This window comes from Lampetra planeri, chromosome 19, assembly GCF_965212315.1.
Source record: "Lampetra planeri chromosome 19, kcLamPlan1.2.h2, whole genome shotgun sequence".
In the NCBI taxonomy this organism is placed as follows: domain Eukaryota; kingdom Metazoa; phylum Chordata; class Hyperoartia; order Petromyzontiformes; family Petromyzontidae; genus Lampetra; species Lampetra planeri.
The window spans coordinates 11,634,018-11,661,447 of NC_136125.1; the positions used below are offsets into that span (position 1 = coordinate 11,634,018).

Here is a 27,430-nt window from a genome sequence, read left to right on the forward strand (position 1 = left end):
CTCAGTATGTACCCATCTTCTCGGTTGAAATTGTGCCTGTGTCTCTATATATGGATGGCTTCATGAACGAATCTTTGTTGATAGCCAGTGGGCTTGCAAAGTACATTCGTCTTGGAGAAATCAATTTCGCGTGAGCCCACCGCATTAAAACAATGATCAGCCACGGCCGAGGAATTGGTCCTACCGTGTTTCAGATCTGCCTTTTGTTCACAAACACACACGTATTTGTATCCGCAGAGATAGGACTCATCCAAATGAAGGGCAACCCCAAAGTTAAAATTGAATGATTGGGAAGAAAACCATTGACTCGGTCGAATCATGGGTGGCTGCCAGGATTTGAACCTAGGATCTCAACGCTGCTAGCCAAGGGTTCTGATCTCCGAAACATGTGGCCCCCGGATTTTATTAAAATAAACTTTTCACATGTAACTGAAGTGATGTCAATCCCGATGATCACAAGTCATGCTGTTGTTGAAATATTACGTTGAAACATGGCTGATGTTCACCCTCGTGTTGTAAATTGCACACAGGGGCATGAGCGAATACATCATGTGAATGCATTTCTGCTCGCACAGAATGACTTTCATATAAATGTGTGCGTGTGTTGACGTGTGTTGCACGTGCTGTGGCCCAAACGTCAAACGTATTCACGTTAAGTACCGTGGCACACACTTGCACTCGGGCATTTGTTATACAACTGCAGCTTCGTGGATTGACGGTGGGACACATGCATCATTATTCGGCGATGGCCTTTGATGGTGTACTGGCTTACGCCCACGTGGTGGGGGGTACAAAAAACATCACGTGATTTCCAGAAATGTGTATACGCTGTGCATCTATTCTGAAAGTAAAAAAATAAAAAGCATTGCAGAGAATTGAAGCAACGTTGTCGGACATTTTTGCAAAGTGGTGCGATTGTCTATTGAATAGATATTATATAGATATTGAATAGATGTTGAATAGATTTTATTGAATAGATTTTTTTATTGAATAGATTTCCCATCGTTTGTGTCTTTGTACAACATGGAACTATGTGATCATGCCATGATTTAACATATATAGAATGAACTGAATATTCAAACAAACTCAGAAAGGGATCGGTAGCGCAATTGTTTAGGGCACCACCACTCGGAACCTGCCTCCCTGAGTTTGATTCCCGATCTCACCCCACATCAGAAGCGATCCTGCCCCTTTCTTCCTTCACCAGTCTGAACTGACAAGTGTGGACGAGCAGAGTTAATCAACCCCCGTGCAGCGGTGGATTGACAAAGGGCTGTAAATTATAATGTGTTCACGATGAGTCCTCAACAGCCACGATTCATCCACTGCTGGATGAAGGCTTCCCCACGTGGGCGCAATTTCTCACCTTTCCCACAAGGCAAACATCCACTCAGCACTTCCCCACGAGCTGATTTCATCATGGTGGGTATCATCCCGAGCGCCTTTCCCTTCCTCGGCAGTTATTCTCACCGGTTCTTCGCGACGTCTCCTGCTCAAGCCCCACTTGCTTATCTCAACAGTCAAACACGTCTTTAACCCGCACGCCTTCACTAATCCCTGTCTTGTCAGTTGAATTCCGAGCATGCATCTCCACGTGATTCATTGCGCACTTCTGAACGTCTGTCACCGCCCCTTCATTCGTATTCATCTTTCCGATCCATATGCCATAGATAATACGCAATAAGATCATCGTGCATTTCATTATTGAAATAATGTTTTTATTTAATTTGATTAATTACCTGGATTACTGCAGCAAGAACTAAACTCGAGACATTTTGTAAAAAAACTGCAAGAGCGCAGCATACGCAAACAGTGCATTACATGAAAACAATGGTGCAATAATTCGTGGGAAATTGTGGTCAAAAACGACCTCTGATTTTCTTGAGAGATTAACAAAATTTTGTGTTATTTTATTGAAAGGTGAAAATATGTAATAATACGAAATACAAATTTTATTTTCAGTAGGTCATTACAAAAAACTGAGTTGTATTGTTTAAAATATTTCTTACACGATTAATGCCAAAATATCGTTATATTCAGTGCAGTTAAGAAATCTATTCTTTAACATACCATTTTTTGTAAAATAAATGTTAAAGCTATTTCACTTGCGCTCATGTCTAATTATGCCGACTCAAGCGCCCAAGAGAGATGAGGTGAGCAGAGAGCAGATACAGGGGAAGCAGGGGGAGGGAGTGAGCAGGGAGGGAGTGAGCAGGGAGGGAGTGATGATAGGCAGAGTGAGTTAGAATGGGAGAGCATCGAGGGAGTGAGGATAGAAAGAGAATGAGGAGAGAGAAAGAGTGAGCAGAGGGGGTGGGAAGAGAGAGGGAAAAGAGTGAGTGGATGGCTCAATCGTGAGCCCTTGCTACAGCTGTGTAATTGTACCCTGATGTGCTGTGCGTGTGTCATTGTTATGTTTTCCCAATCTGGTGTCATTCCTGACAATATCCAGAAAGTATTAAATTATTGTTTCCATGTACATGGCTGCCACTTGCCAGTATTTGTCATATGCAGAGCATTATAATGGTGAGCTGATAGCCAAACTAGCACAGGTATTTAAGCAAAAAAATACTCAATAAAAACATTGCCCAATATAAATTGAAACCTAAATCATGCATACTATAAGCAATAAATATCGATCGCAGTAGAATTACAGGGTCCTTAATTCACGGAAGAACAGATATAATAGGCTACAAATCACCGGTGCCCTACGCGGTGATTTGGCAACACAGTTGCAACACAGTTGCCAAATTTCCCCTTTGATGCCACGCGTCTGCTAAATGTCACAGCCCACTTGGCCCTATTTGTACTCTGCAGTTTAAATTGTCACGCCGCACTGACTCACGCCGCTTTCTGGCCGTTGGCTTCTCGTTGCCCCGGGCGGTTTGCGAAGACGCAGTGTCCACGGTGAAGTGCGCTCAGCATTAGGTGAAGTGTTTGTTTTGGCAGCAGGGATTGCAGACCGAAGAATGGAGAATTATGAGCAACGGTTGGTGCAGCTGCCACATCTGGGTCACTCATTAACTGGCGGGCCATGTGCGTTGTGAACAAACAAGCGGCGAGGCGGCCGAGACTCCTCTGCCTCGGTTCATCTATGAAAATAAAATAAAATCCAAATCCTCCCTCCCCTGTGAGCGCTTGCAATAATACTGGGCAACACCAAGAGGCGCGCATACCTCAACAGTGAATGCCCTCGTCGCAAATGACACTGCCGACAAAAATAATGTGCCAGCATTCGACTACACGCTCGTGCAGTCGAGAGGAGTTTGCTCGGGAGGGGGAGATGCCTGGCTCCGCGTGTGACCGAGTTACCGTGACCGAGTGTATTAATATCACGTTTAACTTTCGTGAGTTCTGCGATAGAAATAAAGAAGGCATCTGGTCATCCGAGGCCCCCAGAGAGGATTTACAGCCGAGTCGGGGGTTTGGAGAGGGCGGTGAGGGGCAGTGACGTCTACGGCGGCTGGTCGGCTAAAGAACGACGCTCAGAATTAAATAAAAACAATCTCACGAATAATAAAAAACCTCGAACTCAAATAAATATATAACGTCGTAAATTAAATCAGAGAGAGAGGGAGGGAGAGAAGTAAAAAACAGGACCCCCTTGCGCCATTTCACGAAGCTGGTACATACCAGCACGGCTGGCAGGTCGGCGTGACCTGGGCACGGTAATTCGTGTTCAAGCAGCCACATCAAATGGCACCGAAGGCGCATTCCACGTGGCTAGAGTCACCGCCGCCGCTGCCACCAGGCAGGGCTGGACGGGATGATGCCAGGCGTGTCGGGGCGCGGTGCAGCGGCCACACAGGAGCGAGACCCCCTTGCTGCTGCTGATGATGATGATGGTGGTGGTGATGCCGCTGCATGCAGGGGTTGGTGGCGTTCACTGACACACACGCACACAGTCTCTCTCTCTCGCTCTCACGGCTCCTCCGGGGTGTCCGTGCCACGGGAGAGGGGAGCGGGAGGGAGAGAGAGGGGGGGTTGACCTGAACTTGAATGGGAAGTGAGCTTCGCCGGAGTTCATCGACAAAATAAAAATAATAATAAGAAGAAGAAAAACCATTAACCCACACCCTTGGAATTACGTAACCCACACATCACCTGAATGCAGGTGACTGACTGGTGGCGACTGTGCGTGAGCTGGTGTTGATGTTGAGATGTGCCCCAACACCACAGCCGAGATGTGTATCACGCCGAGAAATTCAGTTATATATTCATAAAAATAAATATATATAGCTGCTGTGTTAAACTCGGAGCGGTGGTGCAGACGTGAGCACACCATGCCCGAGTTGGATTTTTATTGTCCATGATTAATGTCAGTGGTGAGTAAATGTATGAACTGGTGGTCCTGGCACCACCGGCGTGGAAGAGTAGACCAAATCCTCTCCAGGTGGGCACTCGAGAAAGCTCCGTCTCGTAGACGACTTTCCATCAGCGGTCGCGCGCGCGAGCAATTGCAGGGCTGCACCTTTACAGTTGCACCACCCTCTCCGTCCCTTTCACACCCCACCGTGACCAGAGTGGTGAAGTATGGTCAAACAATCCCCATGGCTGCCATGACGTGACGAGGCCTTCATTCAGCAGAACAGTGACGTGTGAGTGCATTATTGGGTGATCAATACTTTTATATGCGGTAAGTTTTTATTCCACGTGTGCTCATCGTCTCCACGGATTTACGTTTAGTTTACGATGGTGGATGCTTTGTACCATGAGTGCACATTTAACTTTTACGATATGTGACTCGGATCTCGCTCACGTATAGGCAGACGTTTGATCCCAGTAGCCTCTCACCTGCTTTTAATAAATATGCCCGTTCATGCCAAATACCCAAAGGGGGTTGGAGTAGCGTACGGTGCCAATGAAGAACGCCTGCCGTCAGCAGATTACCCCAACAGGCAACTAACTGTGTTGTCGACTTTGGTGTTCGTGTTAGTAGGCAGTACGGCACGCCAGGTATGTTATATAAACCGACAGTGTTGTCCTCTCGAATTGGGAATAGCACTGAACCACACGGGGATGCTGCCCCCAGTGTAAATGGTTCGCACAATGGGCTTGCAGCTTTCCAGGAGGTCGCCGATTGAAACAATGGGGCGAGTTTCTGAAATCCTCTGGCCTGCTTCCACCCAGTAGCTACAAAGGGCCCACCACCACATTCAATCGGAGGGTCGTGTGAGGTGGGATAAGGTGATGGTTATCCCACTTCTTCCAAGACTTCTAGTCACCGGGTGGAAGAGTAGGCCAAATACCCCTCCGAAAGGGTCTCTTTCGAGCGCCCATCTTGTGGTGTGAGCAGGTAATTGCCGGGCTGGACCTTTACATGTGATAGCAGCGTCTTGTGTGAGTTAAAACTCATCGCTGGTGTATGTTTTGTGATTACTGTTAGAGGCCACAGCCCATGGACAGTTGGGCAGATTGTAAACAAAGTTTATCTTTGTTGATTTTTCCATTTTTGCTTAATCGTTCTCGTAATCATCATGGGACCTCTTTTGCCAGTACCAAAATATAAGAATAGGGTTTCTCCCTTTTTTCTGAGAACAAAAGGAGAAAACCCTATTCTTATATTTTGGTACTGGCAAAGGAGGTCTCATGATGTAGATGCTTACCCCGAGCCCTCATTACTCTGATAGTGCATTGTCTTTGAGCTGTACGCCTTTTGGTGTCCTCTGGTCTAACATCGTTTGAGACGAGGCTCAAAAGAAAGCTATCTCTGGTATGGACCAATCAGTTTCAAAGACAATTCATATATAATTATCAGAGTATGTTTTTTTGCATTCTGACCACAAAGTATTGTGGTTAATGCAGACATGATTCATTGTAAAAAAAGGTTTTAGTTTTATTGCCATAAAAAAAGGGGAAGAACCTATTCTGACGTTTTCGTAATATTTAGTGTACGCAGATGGTCCTCCATTAGCACTCCATGTAAAGCGCCTTCGACGCAGTAAAACTCCACCTGCCCCTCTGGCAGAGTTGGGGGCGCCGTGGAGGATGATTCGTGATTTGCTATGAGGACAGCAAATTACTCGTGGAGGTCCTGGCCAAGTAAACAAATGCAGACACAATGTACTCCCATGACTAAACAAAGGGATATTTAAAGCATTATTTACCTCATATTTACCTCATATTTACCTCATATTTACCACATATTTACCTCATATTTACCTCATATTTACCTCATATTTACCTCATATTTACTTCATATTTACCTCATATTTACCTCATATTTACCTCATATTTACCTTATATTTACCTCATATTTACCTCATATTTACCTCATATTTACCTCATATTTACTTCATATTTACCTCATATTTACCACATATTTACTTCATATTTACCTCATATTTACCTCATATTTACCACATATTTACCTCATATTTACCTCATATTTACTTCATATTTACCTCATATTTACCACATATTTACCTCACATTTACCTCATATTTACCTCATATATAACTCATATTTATCTCATATTTACCTCATATTTACCTCATATTTACCTCATATTTACCACATATTTACCTCATATTTACCTCATATTTACCTCATATATATCTCATATTTACCTCATATTTACCTCATTTTTACCACATATTTACCTCATATTTACCTCATATTTACCTCATATTTACTTCATATTTACCTCATATTTACTTCATATTTACCTCATATTTACCTCATATTTACCTCATATTTACTTCATATTTACCTCATATTTACCACATATTTACCTCATATTTACCTCATATTTACCTCATATTTACCTCATATTTACCTCATATTTACTTCATATTTACCACATATTTACCTCATATTTACCTCATATTTACTTCATATTTACTTCATATTTACCTCATATTTACTTCATATTTACCTCATATTTACCTCATATTTACCTCATATTTACCTCATATTTACCTCATATTTACCTCATATTTACCACATATTTACCTCATATTTACCTCATATTTACCTCATATTTACCTCATATTTACCTCATATTTACCACATATTTACCTCATATTTACCTCATATTTAACTCATATTTACTTCATATTTACCTCATATTTACCACATATTTACCTCATATTTACCTCATATTTACCTCATATTTACCACATATTTACCTCATATTTACTTCATATTTACCTCATATTTACCACATATTTACCTCATATTTACCTCATATTTACCTCATATTTACCTCATATTTACTTCATATTTACTTCATATTTACCTCATATTTACTTCATATTTACCTCATATTTACCTCATATTTACCTCATATTTACCTCATATTTACCACATATTTACCTCATATTTACCTCATATTTACCACATATTTACCTCATATTTACCTCATATTTACCTCATATTTACCACATATTTACCTCATATTTACCTCATATTTACCTCATATTAACTTCATTAACATCACAGGCTGCCTCAGAGCTTTGTGGATATAATTTTTGTTTGGCATCAAGAAGCAACCCCGGCATTTGCTTGCTCCTGCTACTGTTGGCAGAAGGGGTCTCCACTAGAGGGAGCTCGAGTGGAGCCCTTTTGTAGAGGGCATCTTGGCCTACTCTTCCATGCTGAGAGGTGGAAGTACCACATCACTTTAACATCACACCCGACCTGCCGTCAATTTCACGTAATTCGACCACCTGCTGAGAATAAAGTTAAAGAGAGGGCATTAGAAGTGAGTGGAGTATCGATCTGTACGTGGGATCGACGTGCATAATGTGTCAAGATAAAGGCCACCGGAGGCCTCATCAGAGGCTGCTGCTGAGGGCCCTGATGTTGAAACATCCACAAACACAGGGGCGTCGTGGTGTTTCTGTGTCACTGGCTCTGTTCACGTCTCCTGGGGTAAACAAAAACCGTGCCAAATGGACTCCCTGACAAACAGGGCCTTTTGCTTTAACCAAAAGAAAAGTAGTTTTCCCAAAGTTTTATGACAATTGTGCAATTGGCATTATGTCATGAGACCAAGCATCCACTCTCCCACAGTGCAACCATATAATGGCCCACATAAGTGGATATCGCAAAGCCACGTCTGAGATTCATTCAAGTGACCTTTGATGCACACGTTATAGGGCAACACTTTTCCACACACTCTGCTGCTTTATGAGAGAGTAATGTTTGTCACATGACGACCAACTGTAAGAGCTGGACTTTCCCTACATTAAGTGCATACCGAAATTGAATGTTATATTCTTTCGTGCAGTCAGTCGTTGGTGACTGGACTGAAACAATCATCTGACTCCACTAGAGCACCCACGTCCATGGATGCCTGAATTCGAACCCGAGATGTTAGTTCTATGACCCATGAACCAGCCGGCTACATTGTTATCACGTGTTTGTTCAGTAGTACTTGGGGCTAATCGAGTGGTGTTTAACCATATGTGATTTTTCTCGGCGAGGCATTGAATGAGGCATTGAATGTTAATATTTAGATCTATTTATAATTCGATATGATGCTCTACGACCCACCCGAAATAACACTGAATATTGGGACGAATTCAGAACATTAACACTGTTTATTATGTTTAGTGTTCGCGTGGCAGTGTAGGGTCCATTAATTATTTTTAATGATGTGTTCGCATTGCTATGAAAATACTCGTCTGCTAGGTTATTTACGAGGGAAAAACTATTGTTTGGGCTGACTTTTTACATCAGCACAGGAATTAAACATTGGTTGATTTATGTTGATTGCAGCATTTTCAAAGAGATTTCTATCCAAAAACAACTATTGAAAGTCTATCAACAAAATTCATTACGACTCTCATAATTGATAGACCATGGGGTAAATGATATAGAAAATGACAGCTTTAAATCAAACCAAGTGTTACATTATGACACACGTGAATTGTTTTGTTTATAATTAAATGGACAAGTCACAGTAGTTTATATGAATTTCATTAAAAATATACATACGTGGTTTTAACATTTTTGCCTTTACTGTAATCCTTCAAATTGATCCTATCTATAACCATACTTTTAAGCCCGAATGTTAACCTTAAAATGTGGTTATTTCTACCAAATCATCCAACATGTGCTTGACCTCGACTGCACACTGGTACAGTCGATTGCGGGTATGTTATATTTGTCAGCAGTATCATTACTACGAGGGAATTCACTGTTTGAGATGTGCACTTTTAATATTATTGGAAGTACTCACAGCGGAATTTTTGAATTGTATTCTAATAGGATGGACAATCATCCAGGGGATTGTCAGATGTTGTAGGGTTCAGGCTGCGAAATGTCCAGGAGATCACAGTACTGAGTCAGTTTAACACGTTGGCTTTCGCAAACAATATAATCCATAATATATTTTTTTTTGGGTTAGATCACGTAAATATAAACGTGTCATTAAACCCGCCACCACCCGATACCGCCAATTAGTCAGGTTTGTCACGTAAACAGAACATGGCAATTCGTTACTAGTACAGCACAGTGGTGTGTTGGAGAGTTAATCCACTCAGATTGTAAATGTTGTGGCTTTGCTCTCCAACACACCGGTGTGCTGTGCTCGTAACGAATTGGCACGTTCTGCTTAAGTGACAAACCTTACTAATTGGCTGTGTCGGGTGGTGGCGGATTTACTGACACATTTATATTTATGCGATCTAACCCCCAAAACCCCTATATTTTGGACAGGACTGAGTGTCAATTCCTCTGATGCATGTCGGGTTTTCTCTGGCTCCTCCACTTTCCTCCAATTTTAGGAGAGAGAAAATAAAACCGACTCGTGAACGGATTTAACAAAAACATTACAATGCTGGACAAGCCTGAAAAAAAACCTTGAAGACAACACGAATTTAACTAGGTGCGATCCATTAAGATTTCCCGTATCTTGTGATTTATGTCTTTTATTCGATCACATGGAAACTTTTTCTTGAAAACGGTGTAATTTATTCTTTGGAGCTCATTTGCAGGACCTTCCTGAAAAAGAAAATTAGACTCATCGAGGCTTTCCGAGGGAAGTAATTGACGCGACTATTAGTTTCTGAGTCCCGTAAAATAGGATGGCCTTGGAATTTTCACATTGCCCTTCACATCTGTAATGAGCAGCGTACCGCACAAACACTGGCGTACACATACACACCGGACCCACGCAGATGCATACTAATAGCACACCTAATGAAGCGGTTATTGCGGTTGCAATGCCTACGCCAATCCAAGTGGGTGGCCTTGTAAAAAAAATCCTATCTGTATCTGCAAAGGATCTCGTAAAAATGATCAGGTCAGTGCAGTGAAAGAGCCTGCAATGTGAGTCTAAAATAAAATATAATCTTAGTCTATCCAAGCAAGCGTTAACGGCAGTGTTAATGATAAAGTTGATTCTATTAGCGATGCGTACACGGCAAAGTGCTGCCACGTGCTGCGAATTTCACCCTCATCAAAAGTTGCTGTCGACAAATGACCTAAATGCCACGTGAGCATAGCATTTGCATGAAATATAAATAATAGCTTATTTATGCACGATTCAATGCTCGTGTATAGTGAGCGAAATATTAAATTTATTTTACGAATCCATGCATCGCGGCTTGCCGAGTTAATATGCACTGGTAACAGTGGAAAAAAAACAGCCCAATCTTTCCACGTGACAGCCGTAGCTGGCTATTCACCAAGGCTCAGGGTTGTCCCAAACCAAAGTCCCGGCGACCCCACGACGCGATGTCCCCCCCCCCACCCCGTATACCAAAGTATGGCTCCCATTCAAGTGCACGTTAACTCTTTCCACGCTGCACATGCGCCCAATGATTGTTCAAGCACGTGATCACCGCTGTCTGCGCCACGTGGAATATATGTGCCCACCCACACACACACAGTGAGATCTCAATCTTAATTTGAACCGGCTCTATTCAACGCAGGCAGCGTTAATTGCTCAGCACGTCACGTGGGACGTGTCGAACAATCATCTTGGCGCGTGCTGCTTTGTGTTTGAATGGGGAGTCAATTGGTGAATGGTGGGGGGGGGTCACGAGTGGTGAAAGGGTTGAAGCGACCACTCACAGGGATTTGAACTCCTAACCTTACAATTGCTGCAAAGACAAAGATGCACCGTGTATAGCCTTAACAGACTGTTGGGGTGATGGCTAACACGGGACACGAGGAGGTGGATGGCCAGCACCACGCCCGACCGCCTTTGTCTCCCCAGTGGCGATGTTTACACACCGAAACCAGGTACTAATTTGAGGCTGAATCGACCTAGGGGGGAGGCCCAGGGCCGGTTCAGACAATCGTTCCTGGTGTTGGTCGTGAGCGGGAATCGAACTCGGGTGGCCGCGGTTCGTGGCGCAGCGCGCTAACCGCTGCACCACCGCTCCCCCAATGCTCCAGCCGCCGCACCACCAACACATAATGTGGCTCACTGCAACTTTACGAGTTCCCAGATTCTGCGGAGGGTTTCGCCTCATCTCGACCATCGCAGCCGTTGCACGCAGCAGCGGCCCCCATCCCTGCGTCGCGCGTGGAGTCTCGTGTTGATACCACGAGGACGTCAACACGTTCATCGGAGTGTGATGACGATTTGAGACAAATGTTGCATACTGAGCCATCTGTCCATACGTGTCCCGAATGAGTAATCGCAGCATTAACATTTTTCCCGAATCTCCGGCACAGGGCATGCCTTGATGAGAAAAACTAATTTCTCTTCAGGAAGGGGAGTGGGTTTTTGTTCTTCTTTTGACTCGAGGTGCATCGCTGTTGCCTGCACAGTGCTGCTTTACTCGTGATTCTCAGGTTGCAAGAAGAATCACAACAACCATCCTTCAACACACCAATACTGCGATCTCTTTTGAGTGTAATGCGCACGGGCACGCTATTAACTCACGTGTAGAAGAGGAGGTTGAACAGCGCTCTGCCATGAACACCGCTGGAATGAAGGCTTTCCAAAACCTTGCGAGCATGGCAGCTCACTGCAACTGGTCACACTTCACCACACTGGGCATTTTGGGGGTGGAGATGGGGCGGCAGGGGCAGTGCCATCTCGTGTTCTCCCCGTGGTCGCCTTTTGGCTAGGAGATGTTCACTACCTCGCCTGGTATGCTGGAGGACCTGGGTTCGACCCCGACCCTGACGCCTGCTGCTGTATATTTGGAATTTGCGTGTCTCTCTCTCTCTTTCTCCCCGTGGTCGCGCTGATTTTGTTCTCCGGGTCCTCCGGTTTCCCCCTCCACATTTAGAAACACGCGTTTAGATTATTTTTCTGCTGTAAATTTCCACGTGATAAGCCACTTTGTTGAAATATCATTTGTGGCCAAGCGTGCTTCTGAAAAATAAACTAATAGCTCAGTGAGCATTGCCTGGTAAGATAAAAAAAATATGTAAAGTTTCGTTTTATTTGTATATATTTTGAAAGTGATATTGATTACCCGTCCTATACTTTGCACTCCTATCTTGTTGTTGTTGTGATGTTTGCTGCTGTAACGTTCTGACCCATCCCTACTGGACATCTGTGAAAAAGAGCTCCACAGCTCATCGGATTCCTCCTGCACTGTAAATAAAGATTTTTATGATTCTGATCATTTGCCACTCATGGTTAGCCATGACGAGGAATCGCGAGCCCAGGGCGTCACTGTCGTAGCGTGAATCACGACGCCACTGCTCCACCACCCCACGTGACAGCACGAACCGATGTCAACTAGAAACGCGTGCTTAGAATGACACTATTCCTAGAACTGCGTGCGTTTGCTGAAGTGTTTCACACATGTTTACCTACGAGTATGATCACTCACCCACACTGGCCTGTACTACCTACTATATATTACATATATATAACGGCGTTGGGTTCAGTGTTTGGGAACTCTCAATAACTCATCTCGGGACGCACAACAAGATGGTGCCAAGGCCAAAACCACAACTCCAGCGAGCCTTGTTAAGTGAGACATTCGACAAACCGATACGCTGTGCACACAGATGGGTATGAGGCAAAGTAATTCAACGTAACTTTATCAGACTTAATGTTTCGAGACAGAACCCAAAATGTCGTAATGACATGTGATCCCGAAGTCATTAAACTGGGTTTTTCTTACAAGTGCGTTTGTTTACAGACGTACATTATTGCTTGGGAAGAGAGAAAAACCCACATTCTTCTGCGGGGAAGTCAGTAATGATTGTCTTATGGAGACACTGCGTAGGAAAGCAGACAATTTCCACCGCAGGCTGAGGACCACCAACGCAGATGAGCACCATCATAATACACAATTGAGCACAGACTGACCCCAATTCGCGTTTGCTTACTGACGTAGCGGACACTCTCATCACCAGCACGCGGAGACAGGGAGAGGGTGCCAGTCCATTTATTCCACCGTCTCCATCACGGACAGCTCCCTCCTTCATCCACAGCTCTCTCCTCTCTACCCAGAGCTCCCTCCTTCATCCACAGCTCTCTCCCCTCTATCCAGAGCTCCCTCCTTAATCCACAGCTCTCTCCTCTCTACCCAGAGCTCCCTCCTTCATCCACAGCTCTCTCCCCTCTACCCAGAGCTCCCTCCTTAATCCACAGCTCTCTCCTCTCTACCCAGAGCTCCCTCCTTCATCCACAGCTCTCTCCTCTCTACCCAAAGCTCCCTCCTTCATCCACAGCTCTCTCCTCTTTACCCAGGGCTCCCTCCTTCATCCACAGCTCTCTCCCCTCTACCCAGAGCTCCCTCCTTAATCCACAGCTCTCTCCTCTCTACCCAGAGCTCCCTCCTTCATCCACAGCTCTCTCCTCTCTACCCAGAGCTCCCTCCTTCATCCACAGTTCTCTACCCTCTACCCAGAGCTCCCTCCTTCATCCTCAGTTCTATCCTCTCTACCCATAGCTCCCTCCTTCATCCACAGCGCTCTCCTCTCTACCCAAAGCTCCCTCCTTCATCCACAGCTCTCTCCTCTTTACCCAGGGCTCCCTCCTTCATCCACAGCTCTCTCCCCTCTACCCAGAGCTCCCTCCTTAATCCACAGCTCTCTCCTCTCTACCCAGAGCTCCCTCCTTCATCCACAGCTCTCTCCTCTCTACCCAGAGCTCCCTCCTTCATCCAGTTCTCTACCCTCTACCCAGAGCTCCCTCCTTCATCCTCAGTTCTCTCCTCTCTACCCATAGCTCCCTCCTTCATCCACAGTTCTCTCCCCTCTACCCAGAGCCCCCCCCCTTCATCCACAGCTCTCTCCCCTCTACCCAGAGCTCCCTCCTTCATCCACAGCTCTCTCCTCTCTACCCAAAGCTCCCTCCTTCATCCACAGCTCTCTCCTTTTTACCCAGGGCTCCCTCCTTCACCCACAGCTCTCTCCCCTCTACCCAGAGCTCCCTCCTTAATCCACAGCTCTCTCCTCTCTACCCAGAGCTCCCTCCTTCATCCACAGCTCTCTCCTCTCTACCCAGAGCTCCCTCCTTCATCCACAGTTCTCTACCCTCTACCCAGAGCTCCCTCCTTCATCCTCAGTTCTCTCCTCTCTACCCATAGCTCCCTCCTTCATCCACAGCTCTCTCCACTCTACACTGAGCTCCCTCCTTCATCCACAGCTCTCTCCTCTCTACCCAGAGCTCCCTCCTTCATCCACAATTCTCTCCTCTCTACCCAGAGCTCCCTCCTTCATCCACAATTCTCTCCTCTCTACCCAGAGCTCTCTCTTCATCCACAGCTCCCCCCCTTAACTCTGACGTCCCCTCTCATCCCCACGGTTCCCTCTCCAATTCCCTCCCCTCGTTCCTATAACCTCACTCCAAGTCACCGAGACCCTATCTTCTTCACACCTCGGATCGTGTCTCACATCGCCCGCCACCAATCCCCTTTCTTCATAGCGTGGGAGTTACTCTCCGGTTACCGCGATGCAGGGATCGACATCACCGTTAACGGAGGACCGATTCACTGACAGATACAGTCACGGCCACACATTCTTGCCTCTTTCGTTTGTTGCCGCGTCTTTGAACTTTGCCTCCTTGCCCTCTTGGGAGTGTCGCAGGCCGTCCGTTGACAAAGACAATGACGTCTCGGCATCTTATCTCGGTCCAGTTCATTGTGCGATTTCCTGCGATTCACGGACTGCACGCTCTCAGCAGAGAACCATCCTCCTCCTCCTCCACATGCACCTACTGGTGCCACGTCCTTCCCGGCACCGCAGCGACGGGATTCATTTAGGGATGATTTTCTCAGCAGCTGGCTTTGTTCATGCGTCAGTCAGGATGCGTGGGTGCCCTCGTTGGCCGCACAAAGGTGCTGGAGCCCGTGAATAATAACTCATCCCACTTAAAAAAACACACACACACAAAGACCCCTGATCCTAAACAGTGGCTAAGCTGGATGTTTAAAATAAAAGATAAAATAAACAACACCATGGATACCCTCTTGGAAAATAAAATACCACTTTCCCAAAGATCTGGAACATGTAAAAAAAAACATCTGCATTAATTTACAATTAAAACATATAATAAAACTTAACTACGTATCGGGCTGAACAGAGTGGAAGGCTGTTGTATTCTAAAGCACTTAAGCTGATATGAGATTGTGACATCGCCTGTTTTGGTTTGTACGAATGCGTTTGTACGGTTTGTTTTTATATATTGCAGCTGCCAAATGCTGAATTGCTTCAACTCGTCACAGTAAATAGCAAAATAATATCTCTCCTCTCGTGATAATCCATCCCCATCCCGACACCGCGAACATGCAGTCGCTGCTTTACCCGCCGGTTCTTCCGAAGAAATGACGTGCTACGCTGATCTCTCGTTTTCAAAATTGAAATCGACCGCATTAGATCGGGAGGGGTCTCCAAAAAAACCCATCCATCACACCTCACCAACGTGCACGTTGCCGTGTTCTCGCCAATCAACAGGTGACCGTATTCTCTGCATCACAAAAATGTCCCCAAGGTCAAACAACATTGGGGACATTCTGAAGAAGGATAAGAAAGCAACTGGAGAGAATGTGGAATTGCTCTGCAGCGCCGCCGTCTCGGCCGTGATTGCCAGTGCGCTGCGGAGAAGCGGCTCCTAGTGTGCACGATCATCGCCTGTGGGACAGCCTGCCAGGGGATTTGAGGGTTTCAGAACCATTAAGCACTTTTTACAATAAATCTAAAAACTTACTTTTTAAAACTTGCATTTAATTAGGATGTTCTTAATGTGTTATTTTTATTATGCTAGAAATGTGTTACGTGATTGTATTTTGCCTACAATTTCACTTTTATTGTTCATGCCTGTAAAGCACTATGTATTGCATTTTTGCACGAATAGTGCTATGTGAAATAACGTTTGATTGATTGATTAAAACGGGGAGCGATGCCTTCGAGAGATTATTCCGATTGGCTGGTGTTGGGTCTTCTGTAATGCATTGCTATGAATTTTAAGAACTATGAATGCTTTAGCGCTTTCAAAATCTGATGGGATTGGGTACGCTCCGGGTGATTCAGTCATAGGCGTAACGACTTCATTTATCCTCAAATATTTAAATAAGCAAACGTGGAAAAAGCAGCCCGTAATGGAGCGTGAGTTCTTTGAAAGCCTCGCCCAAGCACAAAGACCTCACACACTCCACCTGAAGTTGGTTCCTCTCGCAGCTGTCTTCCCTCCACCAGAAGACGATAATGAATATAAATGAAAAATAAAATGCAATCAAGTCTACATGTACACACAAAAAAAAACCCAGTAATGTACGGGAAACTTAATCCACAAACGTAGAATGAAAAAAAACAATATTTGTCTGACTTCTTTATGAGCGAGGGTTCACGTCGTGAGCTACGTTGTCGAGAAATTGGGTGAAGACAACCGGGTTGTAAGTCACGAGCGAGCAGAGACGCGAGAGGCCAAATCACAGATCCCGCGACCTCTGCGCGCCTCTTCCCCAACGGGTGGTGTAGGGGCTGGGAGGGGAGAGAGAGATCGACGCCGCAGACGAACGCCATTTGTTCGAGCCCTTGATGAAGAGTCCAAGAGACTAAGACGCGGCCTTCCACACGTTTTGTTCGCGCTACCGTTTTAAGGTGGGTTAATCGTCCTCGCGAGACGGACGCACGAACGCACGAACGCGCGAGACGGCTCTTGAACGCATATCCATGCGTGCGCGCGCGCGCACTCATTAGCTTACACCGCCGATGTACCCAGACCTAGTCTCAATGGCCATTATTTTCGAAAAATGACCAAGTCGGTGTTTTTAATTTAGATAAAAAAAGAGATGGCCTCACACCAAATGAGGAACGCTGATTTAAGGGTCACTTTCTGCAAAAAGCTGAAATTGTGGCCGTCAATAAGGCCGCATGAAAATACGGAGTTTTGCGGATTAAAAATGTTAAAATACACGTGTAAACTTGGACGCTGTTACTTAACGTGTATATGTATGCACGTTGAACTTCTTTCGCACCGTACGTAGCCAACCGTGCTTATCGGAGTTGCGCGACTGGTGTTGTAAAATCTAGGATGAGATCATTTGTTGTTTCGGGAGCAGATGGGGTTAATAAATTAGGTTTTAAATATCCATCCTGACAGCTGGTCTTCTCGCATTTTGGTGATAATTATAGCGATAATTAATTGAAGAAAAAATAACTTTGAAGCAGAATCAAACGCCAACATTGTTTCTGAACACATTTTGAGTTCAAACAAAACACGCGCACACACATAGCAGGGCAAAAAAGATCTATATATACATAAAAAATAAACCAACAAAGAGAAATTCTACAATTAGAAGTTTTGACAAATAGTTTACTGTATGCAGGCACAAAACAGCAGCTTGACAAAGTTGCTGTTTATTAGCAACACGAATAACCCCTCCGTTAATAAACACGAGACAAAGGCGAACAATAAACACAGGACACTACTACTGAGACATCCAAAGCATATCGAACACAATAAATCCATCTCAGAACGATGCGTTAAGAGCCTTGGAATTGTTTTTTCTTGAAGGGCAAGACTCAAATTTACGCAAAGGTGCATAAACTTGGTTCGGCTTGTATACCACAGTTAAACGCAAAACGCCGTTGAGGTTGTGGGTCGGGGTTAGAGGTGGCAGCGGATTAGAAGTCGGATGCTGTTATCGGACAGCCCAAACGTCTCGTCCTCCCCATTCTCAGTTTGGAATCTCCCTCATCGATTGGAACGTCCTCGGCCGGCAGAGCATGCGGCATGCAGATTTGAGCCATTCCATGTGGGCGCGCTGGGGAGGGGGGCGATGGGGGATTTCTTTTTTCCCCACGATAGTTGTTGGACAGCCAGTGTTAGGCCGACGTGAGCATGAGGGCAGGCAAGCATGCAGCGAGTGTTGGTGTGGGCTAGCCGGGGGGAGATTTTACACGAGTCGAAGTGCTCGCTGAATGACGATCACATCTCAGCGCCAAACGTGGCACGCTTTTGCGAAGAGCGCCATATGAATTGCGGATAGAACTGTTATGATGTGATAGTCCGTAGGTGTTGTAACGAAAATCAGATGGGTAAGAATATCGAGAGATTTTAAAATGAAGTTCACAAATGCCCTCCAACACATGTACTGCTTTGGCAATAAATGCATAAAGCTTCACCGTGATACGTGTTTAAATAAGTCGCACGTATCTTTTTAATTATTTTCTTAAGAGCTTTATGAAGATGACAGAAGACAAGAAGTTGCAAAAACTTAAGATTTATACCAGAAACTAAAAAAATGCCGATTTCCATTTTTTTTAACCAAAAATAAATGCTTTACATAGAAGATTTAAAATATATATAGACAATCTCATTCACAGACAGAAAATACAAAAGCGTATTTTCTCGAAGTCCTACTTTACACACATTCCTCGTTTCATAATTATTCCTATCTCTGGAAATTAAGCGACAACGTCGTACCTTTGCAAGCACAGAGTACCACTTAGTTCTCAAACAAGTATCTCCAAATACCTGCCAACCTTTGAGTGTCGCAGTTGTAAAGGTACTGCTATATAGGAATAATACATTCAGGCACCAGTCTCTGGGCAACTAAGTTGCCTTTAAAAGGCAGAACAGCAAGTAGGATTCGGCCTTATCTTTGTAGTGTTGAAGCGTTGTCTCCAAGTATGCATGGGCTCTCTCTGAGCACTCCAGTTTTCCTCCCACACATCACACATCACAAATAAAAACATTCAAAAGTTAACTTGGCCAAACATCCAAGAATTCGGATGAAACAAACTCTTGAAGACTGGTGGAGGATTTCCACGGGTAAACATTTAAAATGTATGTTTTATTATTATCATTATTTTTTTTATATACAGTGACTTTATAAGTACTTTATGTTTGCAATCACACTCAAGGGGGGGTACAATTTTGAGGTGCACAGCCACATTTTTTTAGTTTGCGGCGTCTTCTATGCAAAATTTTTTCTGGTGGTTATTAGTTGCAGCATGGTGCTGCAGATAATTGGAATCACGGTGAAAATGGCTGTGGATAAGTGCAGTTCTACTGCACTGTCATTATCTAGAATCTACAAAACTCCTGGCTACTGATCTCAGTATTGTACCAAGTCTACTGTGTGCGCACTACTGTGCATCGGAAGGCTCCTGTCATCAGCCTACTCGGCATTTATGCCACCTTGCTGAAGGGAGAAAAACGACACAAAAAAACACCATGACTTTGTCCAACACGTGTTATGGGTGCCTCTTAAGACATAAATGAGATTGTCGGGGGTGTCCGACCACCCGCGACAGACCCCCAGTGGCTGAGTTCCAGCACAGGTGCTGTCTTCATTCCAAAGCGCACAAGAGTGCCCCTTGAGAGGCAGAGTAAACAACACAGTGGCCTACATCGGCTTGTGCTGCTGTGGAGCATTTATCCTACAGACCACTGTTCATAACAGAGTTCACCCTTCAAACCACACCGAGCAGATTTGACATCTTGTACCCATGACCTGCTCCGGGGACTGTGTGTGTGTGCGTGTGCGCGCGCGCACGCGGTTTCAAGTGAAGCCATCTCGATTCAACGTCCCCGTCACCCCCTTGTGAGTGTGATCACTCTGTCCGTTACCCCGGGGCTGGTAGGAACCAGGTAATCCGCGGTGACCGCGTGCTCGACCTTCCCCCAAAAAACACCCAGCTGCCACGACTCTCACTCGGGGTCGTGAAGGGGCCTTAGGAAAATTGCACTCGTCTGAAACACTGCATTTAAAAAACACACACAGGCGCCCACACACACACACAGCAGAAGAGTCTCTCCCTGTGTATGGTCCATACCTTTCGGAAGGAGATCGCATTTACAACGTTTGGAAAAGCCCGCAGGATACCAACGGCACGGAAGGTACCACGGCAATATACATTAAAGAGTACTAAACAGTCCACGAGCTGAACTACTGTACTGTGGGATAATGTGCGTGTATATACTGTATAAGTGCTAATTTACGGTCTCGAATGAACAATGATGTAATATGATTGCTTTCAATTATTATACAAATGCATGCTAATGAGAGCAGATTAAACCTCGGCTCTGTACATTCATCGGCAGAGTGCACACACACACGCACAAAAATACCGCATCGGCCATATACACACTTGCTTGATAAGAGCGAGGCACTGGCCAGGGAAAGGGGTCCCCGGGGTGGGGTATTAGCAGCAAGCGCGATGCGCTGGAGACGGCGCCACCACCGCCACCACCGCCACCACCGCCGCCACCGCCGGCGTCGACGTCGACCATCGCAGCGCTCAAAAGAGAAAACGACCGCGGCCGTTTTACACTTCCCACGTCAAAAAGGTCCAGGGGATGTGCGGGCGACGATTCCGATGACAGCAGTGCTACAAAAGAAATTCCCTCGTGTGGCAACGAAAATAATAAAAAATAAAACAAAGTTGGAACACCTCTTGCTCCTATGAGTGCCTCAAGAGAGGCTGCGGTGATGCATGGGGTTTCGGGTCGGTGGCATCCACTGAGCGTCTTGACCTGGGCGAGGGGGGGTGAGAGGCATCATACTTTAGAATGTGAATATCTCCTTTATAGGTCGGATATTGGACTACATCTTCGAGCTTGTTAAAAAAAAGAATTCTAGCAGGTCAACTCAACTTGTACTCTGAAGCGTTTAATGTCCGGCTGCTATGGCCCATAAAACATTAAAATGCCTCCCAGCAGCAAATGTTGAGGAAGGCCCCCCCCCCCCCCCCACATTGGAGTCTTCGTTGCGGAGGAGCTAACGCCTCGAAGCATTTGGCCAGCATGAATGTATATTCTTTGCTCACTCTTCAATTCGTGCCAGAGACCACATTAAACATTTTGGGCTTCACTAAATGAAACAGAGGGGAGATGAGAAGAATAAATTCGTCGTCGTCATTTTGATAGATAGTCAATTTTTGTCACGCTGGTTTTTTTTAAACATTTCAAATGAAAACAGAACTTCTCGTTTTTACTTGGCAGCAGATGAACATCTGACGATGTTTTTGACAGCAACAAAACCCTCGAGTATTAAGTATTTGGTGCAGGCAATTGGGACATTCAACCCTTTGCAGAAAATGATTTCCAACTGAGAAGAAATTCACAGAGGGGGCTTAACCTTTTAAGCTGAAATATCCGACAAAGCCAAACTATTTTTTTTGTAACCGTGTCTGAAATGCAAACATTTTTATAAATTATGAAGCCCGGCCAAACGACACCTATGCCAGCCGGAAAAATTATCTGGGCTGCAACCCTCGGAAAATTCTGCCAAACACCACAAACATTGCACCAAATTCGGGTCTGTAATGTTTTGCATCAAAGTCTCATAGAGTCTTTAAGACTTCCAAGACTTCACAGTTGTATCATCATTGTTTACACTTACAAAGCGAAAAGAGGGAAACTCAAAACACTCGAGGAACGAAAGCGAACGAGCGAAGTGACCAAAGACATGAGGCCAAAATCAAACATCCAAAACTGTTAAGCCATCAAATTGATAGGGTCACACACGTGTCCTTAGATGCTAACACATCCAGGAAAGGCACCTCAACAACAACATATGGGTGCATTCAAAACCCACATTGAAGGTCACGATCTTTTTAATATCCGCAATGGAGATACTCCAGATTACTGCATTTTGGTGCGATTGTTGTTTTCGACACCTAATTCACACATTATGTACCGACAAATAAAAACCGCAACACCATCATCATCATCGCGCAGTTTGTCAAGACAGGGGACCTGACTGTGATGGTGAAATGGTAATAATAATTGTGGGCGCTGTGGAAGAAAACTGGCAGATGAACCGGCTGTACCGGTCAGCTGTGTGGGTTCTCGCGGTTGTGCTGTGCGGCTCCCCGATGTGTTTTCAGGTTGTGCCATGCGTTGTTGTGCATGTCTGACGTTTTGCTCCAGGCTTCCAGCTCCGCACTCTGGGATCATCTCCGCTTCCTGAAGAAGCTTCGATGACGTGGAGCAAGACGCAGGACATCGTTCCGAACAACATGTGGCGTAACCTGATGGACACGCGCTACAACCTTGGAGAAGGTGCACAGGGCTCTCAAAATCTTTTACCGAAATCCACCGCTTCGCCACAGCGGCGCAGAGATGGCGTGATCGGTGGCCTGTGTAGTGCTTCATAAGTAACCGTTGCGTTAAATACTAACGGAGCGGAATTACGTAATAAATCCCGGTTAACGTCCAACAGCTGTCCCATTCCATAAAGAAGCCATGTGTGATCAGCGACTGTGGAGAAGGCTGTAAAGATTCATTTGAATTGAGGCCTTGTTTTATTGCTAGCATTGAGCACCAACAAAATTGATGCCCCTGCTCCTGGCCTGGGTATGTCTCAGCGCAGGTGAACAATAAAAAGCAAAGGCACAACTGAGGCTGCACTTAAACCACGGAGAGGAATGGGCAATGGCGATGTCAGTTGGGCTCTATATTTGCAGTCGCTATTTCTTGTAACTTGCCGAATACATTAAGGGAATACATTATATATATTTTTAAAAAAACTATATTTGAAAAAAGATGTTAAAACAAAAACACTTGACGACAATCATCAACTAGCGTCACCGTCGCCTGATGATGATGCTAGTTGTAATTACTGGCGAAAGGTCCTACGCAAATTTAAAATGCAGCGGATTTATTCTCCATCACACCGGTGCACTGTACTAGTAACGAATTGGCATGTTCTGTTTAGGTGACAAACCTTACTGTCTGTGTCGGGTGGTGGCGAGTCTTACGACACATTTATATTTACGCAATCTAACCCAAAAACCCCCTCTATTATGGATAATATTGGTTGCGAAAGCTTACGTGTTACACTTGCAATAAATTACCGTGGAATACATCTAGAAAAAACTTTCCCCCGGAAACAATTGCACCACGAGCACCAATTCCTCTGGCGATTTCATACGTGCCCTGACTTGTGTGTGCAGCGGTGAGCCTTGATGTTTATTGCGAAAGGGATTCGACTGCATACTGTAATTATTCAGATAATTTATTTTATAAGTCACAAAAAGTGCTTTTAGTCGATGTTGTTATGCCTTTCCAGATCATGTATGATAACAGCCACTGGTATGTTGGGCCATGCTATAATGAGAAGGACAAAGAAACACTCCTAAAATCCAAGGCAAAAAAATGAAACAAAAATATCCCATTAATTACATGATCTTAAAAAGTGTCCAAATTCAGATTAATGTAACGTCACCTGTTAATTTTACGAGCAAAAATAATTGGCACAACATGAAAAAAAACGTGAAAGGAATGAGATGGATACTCAGAAGAGAAGACCACGGAGCGGCACGAGTCACTTCGTCGAGTTTTCTACAGCGGACGCACGGCACACCGCGATAACCTTCGTGTCCGGGTACCTTAGTGCTGCGTTGTGCCCTCCACTTAGTTAAGAGCGTCAGGTATTGATGAAGTCTTTCGACCAGACACACAACCAATAACGCTATCCGACTCTCAGTTCAGTGGTAAACAAAACCAGCTTTACCGAGCGTAATAAACCACCGGCTCAAAAAGCGGAGGGAGCACGCCGATTTCCCACGACCGCGGCGAAGCGAGCCGGCCTGGTGCTCGGACCAGGCTTGCCGGCTCAGCACGTTGTCCCCACGGTACCGGAATGACCCGACTCCCAGTGAGCTTGGAAGACAGGCCTGGGAGTTCACGACCGCATTTTTTTCGTATCACAACCAAGTCGCGACGTCACGGGGTCAACGCAAACTGAACATCCGCGCGCTCTGCGATGTCACCTGTTCAATTCAGTTTCCAGTCGTATTTGTGCAAAAAATGCTTGGTGGAAAATTACAAAAGTAACAATTTTTTTATTTCTATTTAGAATAGTCTAACGTAACCCATGCCTGCATTTAACAAAGTGCATTTTTTCTAGATCGCTCCTCGACCTTTGCGATAGCCATGGAGCGGTAGCGAGGGGCCGAGCCTACGGAGCCGAATGGCTCACGGAGAACTGGGATGGGAAGCCGTGCCGTGCAGCTCGTCCTGCACCAGAACTGGAGCCATGCAGTGCCCGGACGAAGCAAGTTTCCCCACACTGAGCCCACACTTTACAACAGCACAACCCCAGCGATGAACGCCGACCCCGCAATGGGTCAATGGGCCGCAAATAAAACGTATTAAAGGCCTCCACGTGTGTTTGCGACTCCCCTTGGTCCCATGATGCCACAATCCTTCGCACTCCGACACATGAGCTAACCTCATCGCTCTCGCCCCACGGTGGTCGGTCTTCCTCTCGGGCAATACCCCTACTGTGGCGAACATTCCATCACCAGTCTCGACCACCCACAATCATCCCTTCTAGTGACGTGTGCTGCCAATCCTGATGACTCTTTTTGACAGTCTGTTCCTCAGCATGGTTCCCAACATGCATCTCTCCATGTATCCTTGCTCACTTTTCGGCTCCTGTCCCAGTTACTTTGTCCGTGTTTCTGATCACAGCCGGTGATATAAACAGATTGAATAGTGTCCTCATTATGATAAAATTCAATAATCCATAATCACTCCAACCTGCTCTCATTCCCCCTTGTTATTTCATAATTTATAACGTCGATAATTTTACCTGGATATGGATATTCTGTTGTATTTCCCAGTGGTGTTCCTCCAACAATTATTTTATTTTGTTTCGACAAATTTGTTGTCTGTGAATTTAGTTTTGTTAATTTTTACCTGGAGCCCAACTTCTCTTATTTTAAGTTCTTCAATAATTTCCTCGAGTTCATGAATTGAGTTCTTAACTTACAAAACAAAGATTAGCAAAGTTCGTCTAACAACGAATGGGAGTATGGAAGGGTGAAAAGGTTTAATAACTAGTAAACCACAAAGAGTAGCCCTTAGAATGCAAGACAGCACTATAGTAGACAACAGATACAATCATGAAACTAGTGGAGGAATTCAATGCAAATCGTCAAAGGCCAATAGACATATTTCTACTAGTGATCACATCCAACTATCAATCAGCTTCTATAAAAGACAATAAATACCAAATACCACTATGCCTAGCTTTTGTTTTATATGAAAATGCATTTAAGCAATTGTAAACTGATAGTCACCCAAAGCCCGAAAATCCAAAGCCTTACTAATATTTATTGAACTTAATGAACCCATTTGTAGAAATGGATCATCTATGGCGAGATTGCGTGAAGAAAACGACAAAAGACAAAGCAGAAGAGGGGTTAAGAAAGGAGAATCTCACGCCAAGAAAATTCACGACGACATTAGGAGACATATTTTGAGAGTTAAATTGGAAAAGGTATCATCCATCTCAGATTTTGCTGACAACATAGCCATTATCACATGCAATGCAAGGTGATATACAAACATGAAAGTAAACTACGCAGGCTTGGGTTATGTAAGGCTTGTCCAGACTAATATCCATTATTGTAATTTAACAAAAAATACAAGGCCCTCAAGTTTCAACTACGCGAGGGACTGCACCGAGGACGAATCCAGTTACAACGGTGACTCCGTGACATCGCGACCGGCTCCGAGAACAACCCGCGTGAAAACCCGCGGCCCGCTCACAAAGGCCGCTTAACGCCAGGCCGGCTCGGCGAGGCTACCGGGGGGAACCGCAAGGCTGAGCCCCGTTCGGCCCACTTTGTGATCCAAGCTGCCTCGCTTCCCGGCGGTCACAGAATCGCGGCAACGAGAGACGCGGCAAACGGACGAAAGCGTTGCGTCGACAGCAGTCGCAGAAGGCAGGACCGTTCTGGGAGGGGAAGGTGGAAACGGGGCTGACCCACAGTGAGGGGATTCTCTCTAGGATGGCGTTGTCCAGCAAAACATTGACAGCTCTTGGGGACATCTGGAGGAGGATTGGCTATGGCGGCCGTCGAGGGGTAACCGTAAGGGGTTGACGTCAGCGGGGATGGATGCGAGATGTGGCTTCTGGAGGCGGCTGCAGTGGGCGAATGGCGCAGGCGTGGCTACAGGAAAGCAGCTGTATAAGGTAAAAAAAAAGTAAGAGTTTCGTGTGGGATGGTTGAGGCAGAGCTGTCCGGGGTCAACCAGAGCTGGGCTAGTGCAATCGGCAATCACAAACCTGCCACCGTAAGCCAGTTCAGGAATCAGGCCACACACACACTCCGCCCACGTAAAATCTCATTTGTAATCGGGCGTAAAAATCTCAAAGTGTGTGGCGGTCCAATTCCAAGGTCGCCCTTAAGGGGCAAGCGTCTGGTTACGTGTTGGCCCAGTCGGAGCCACGCTCGTTGGGCACGACGACGACGGCGCCACGGGGGCAGCCCACGTGCCGTCACACTCGCTTGCCGTGGAAGAGCAGCGGCTTGGCCATGCCGGCGAGCACGCGGGGCAGCTGGGCGTTGATCATCTCCGACATCATCTCGGGGAACTCCACGGACAGCGTCTGTGACTGCACGAAGGTGTGGAAGCAGAACTGCAGCATGCCGCCCACCAGCTGGGGACAAAGACGAAGATACCCTGTATAGCCTTGACGGACTGTTGGGGCAAGTGCTGTTAGCGAGCACTGGCTGGGAACCAACACGCGAGCGCGCATAAAGCAAACGCGCGCGCACATGAATACACAATCCAGACATGCATAAACAAAAACGGTGCACACAAAGCAAAGACACAAAGACAAACACGCGCATACACACCATACGTGCGTACACACACACACAAATCAAACACGCGCAAAAGGCAAACATGAGCACACACACAAACCATACACGGACGCATCGACACACACCAAACAACAGATGGATACACACGCGCAAAACCCAAACATACACATTTACACAAAATGTCAAATATGCACGCGGACACACACACACGCTAAACACGCATGCAAAACACGCGCCAAATATGCACACACGTAATGTCCACACACAGGCCACACACGTATGTTAGGAATACACCTACAATTTGGAGTTTACATCGAATCTCAACAATGCAGCTGCATCTCAAGATGTTGTACAGAAAGTAGGACAGCCGCATCACGAGGGTCTGCGTTTCTATTCGAGGCACAGGCAGAAGGGAAGGTCGTGAGGCTTTACGTGAACAGGGGCAGGGAGTCGGTAGCACAGATGGCCAGGTAGAGGGAGTATTCTT

At 45.5% G+C, this 27,430-nt stretch overlaps 1 protein-coding gene across 2 annotated transcripts in view; it reads right to left on the bottom strand.

The window, feature by feature from the left end:
• Window positions 1-17,672: 17,672 nt before the first annotated feature.
• Window positions 17,673-27,430, bottom strand: part of LOC144724130 (mineralocorticoid receptor-like) — a 123,502-nt gene continuing 113,744 nt past the window's right edge. The window contains exons 8-9 of one of the 2 annotated variants that reach the window (XM_078603028.1): window positions 26,630-26,777; window positions 17,673-20,854 (exon numbers count right to left, since the gene is read on the bottom strand). In XM_078603028.1, the coding sequence (XP_078459154.1) occupies window positions 20,793-20,854; window positions 26,630-26,777 (210 nt within the window). In that variant the 3' untranslated portion in view covers window positions 17,673-20,792. Of the gene's footprint in view, window positions 26,778-27,430 lie in introns of both variants that reach the window. The other variant, XM_078603029.1, reaches the window with a different exon arrangement.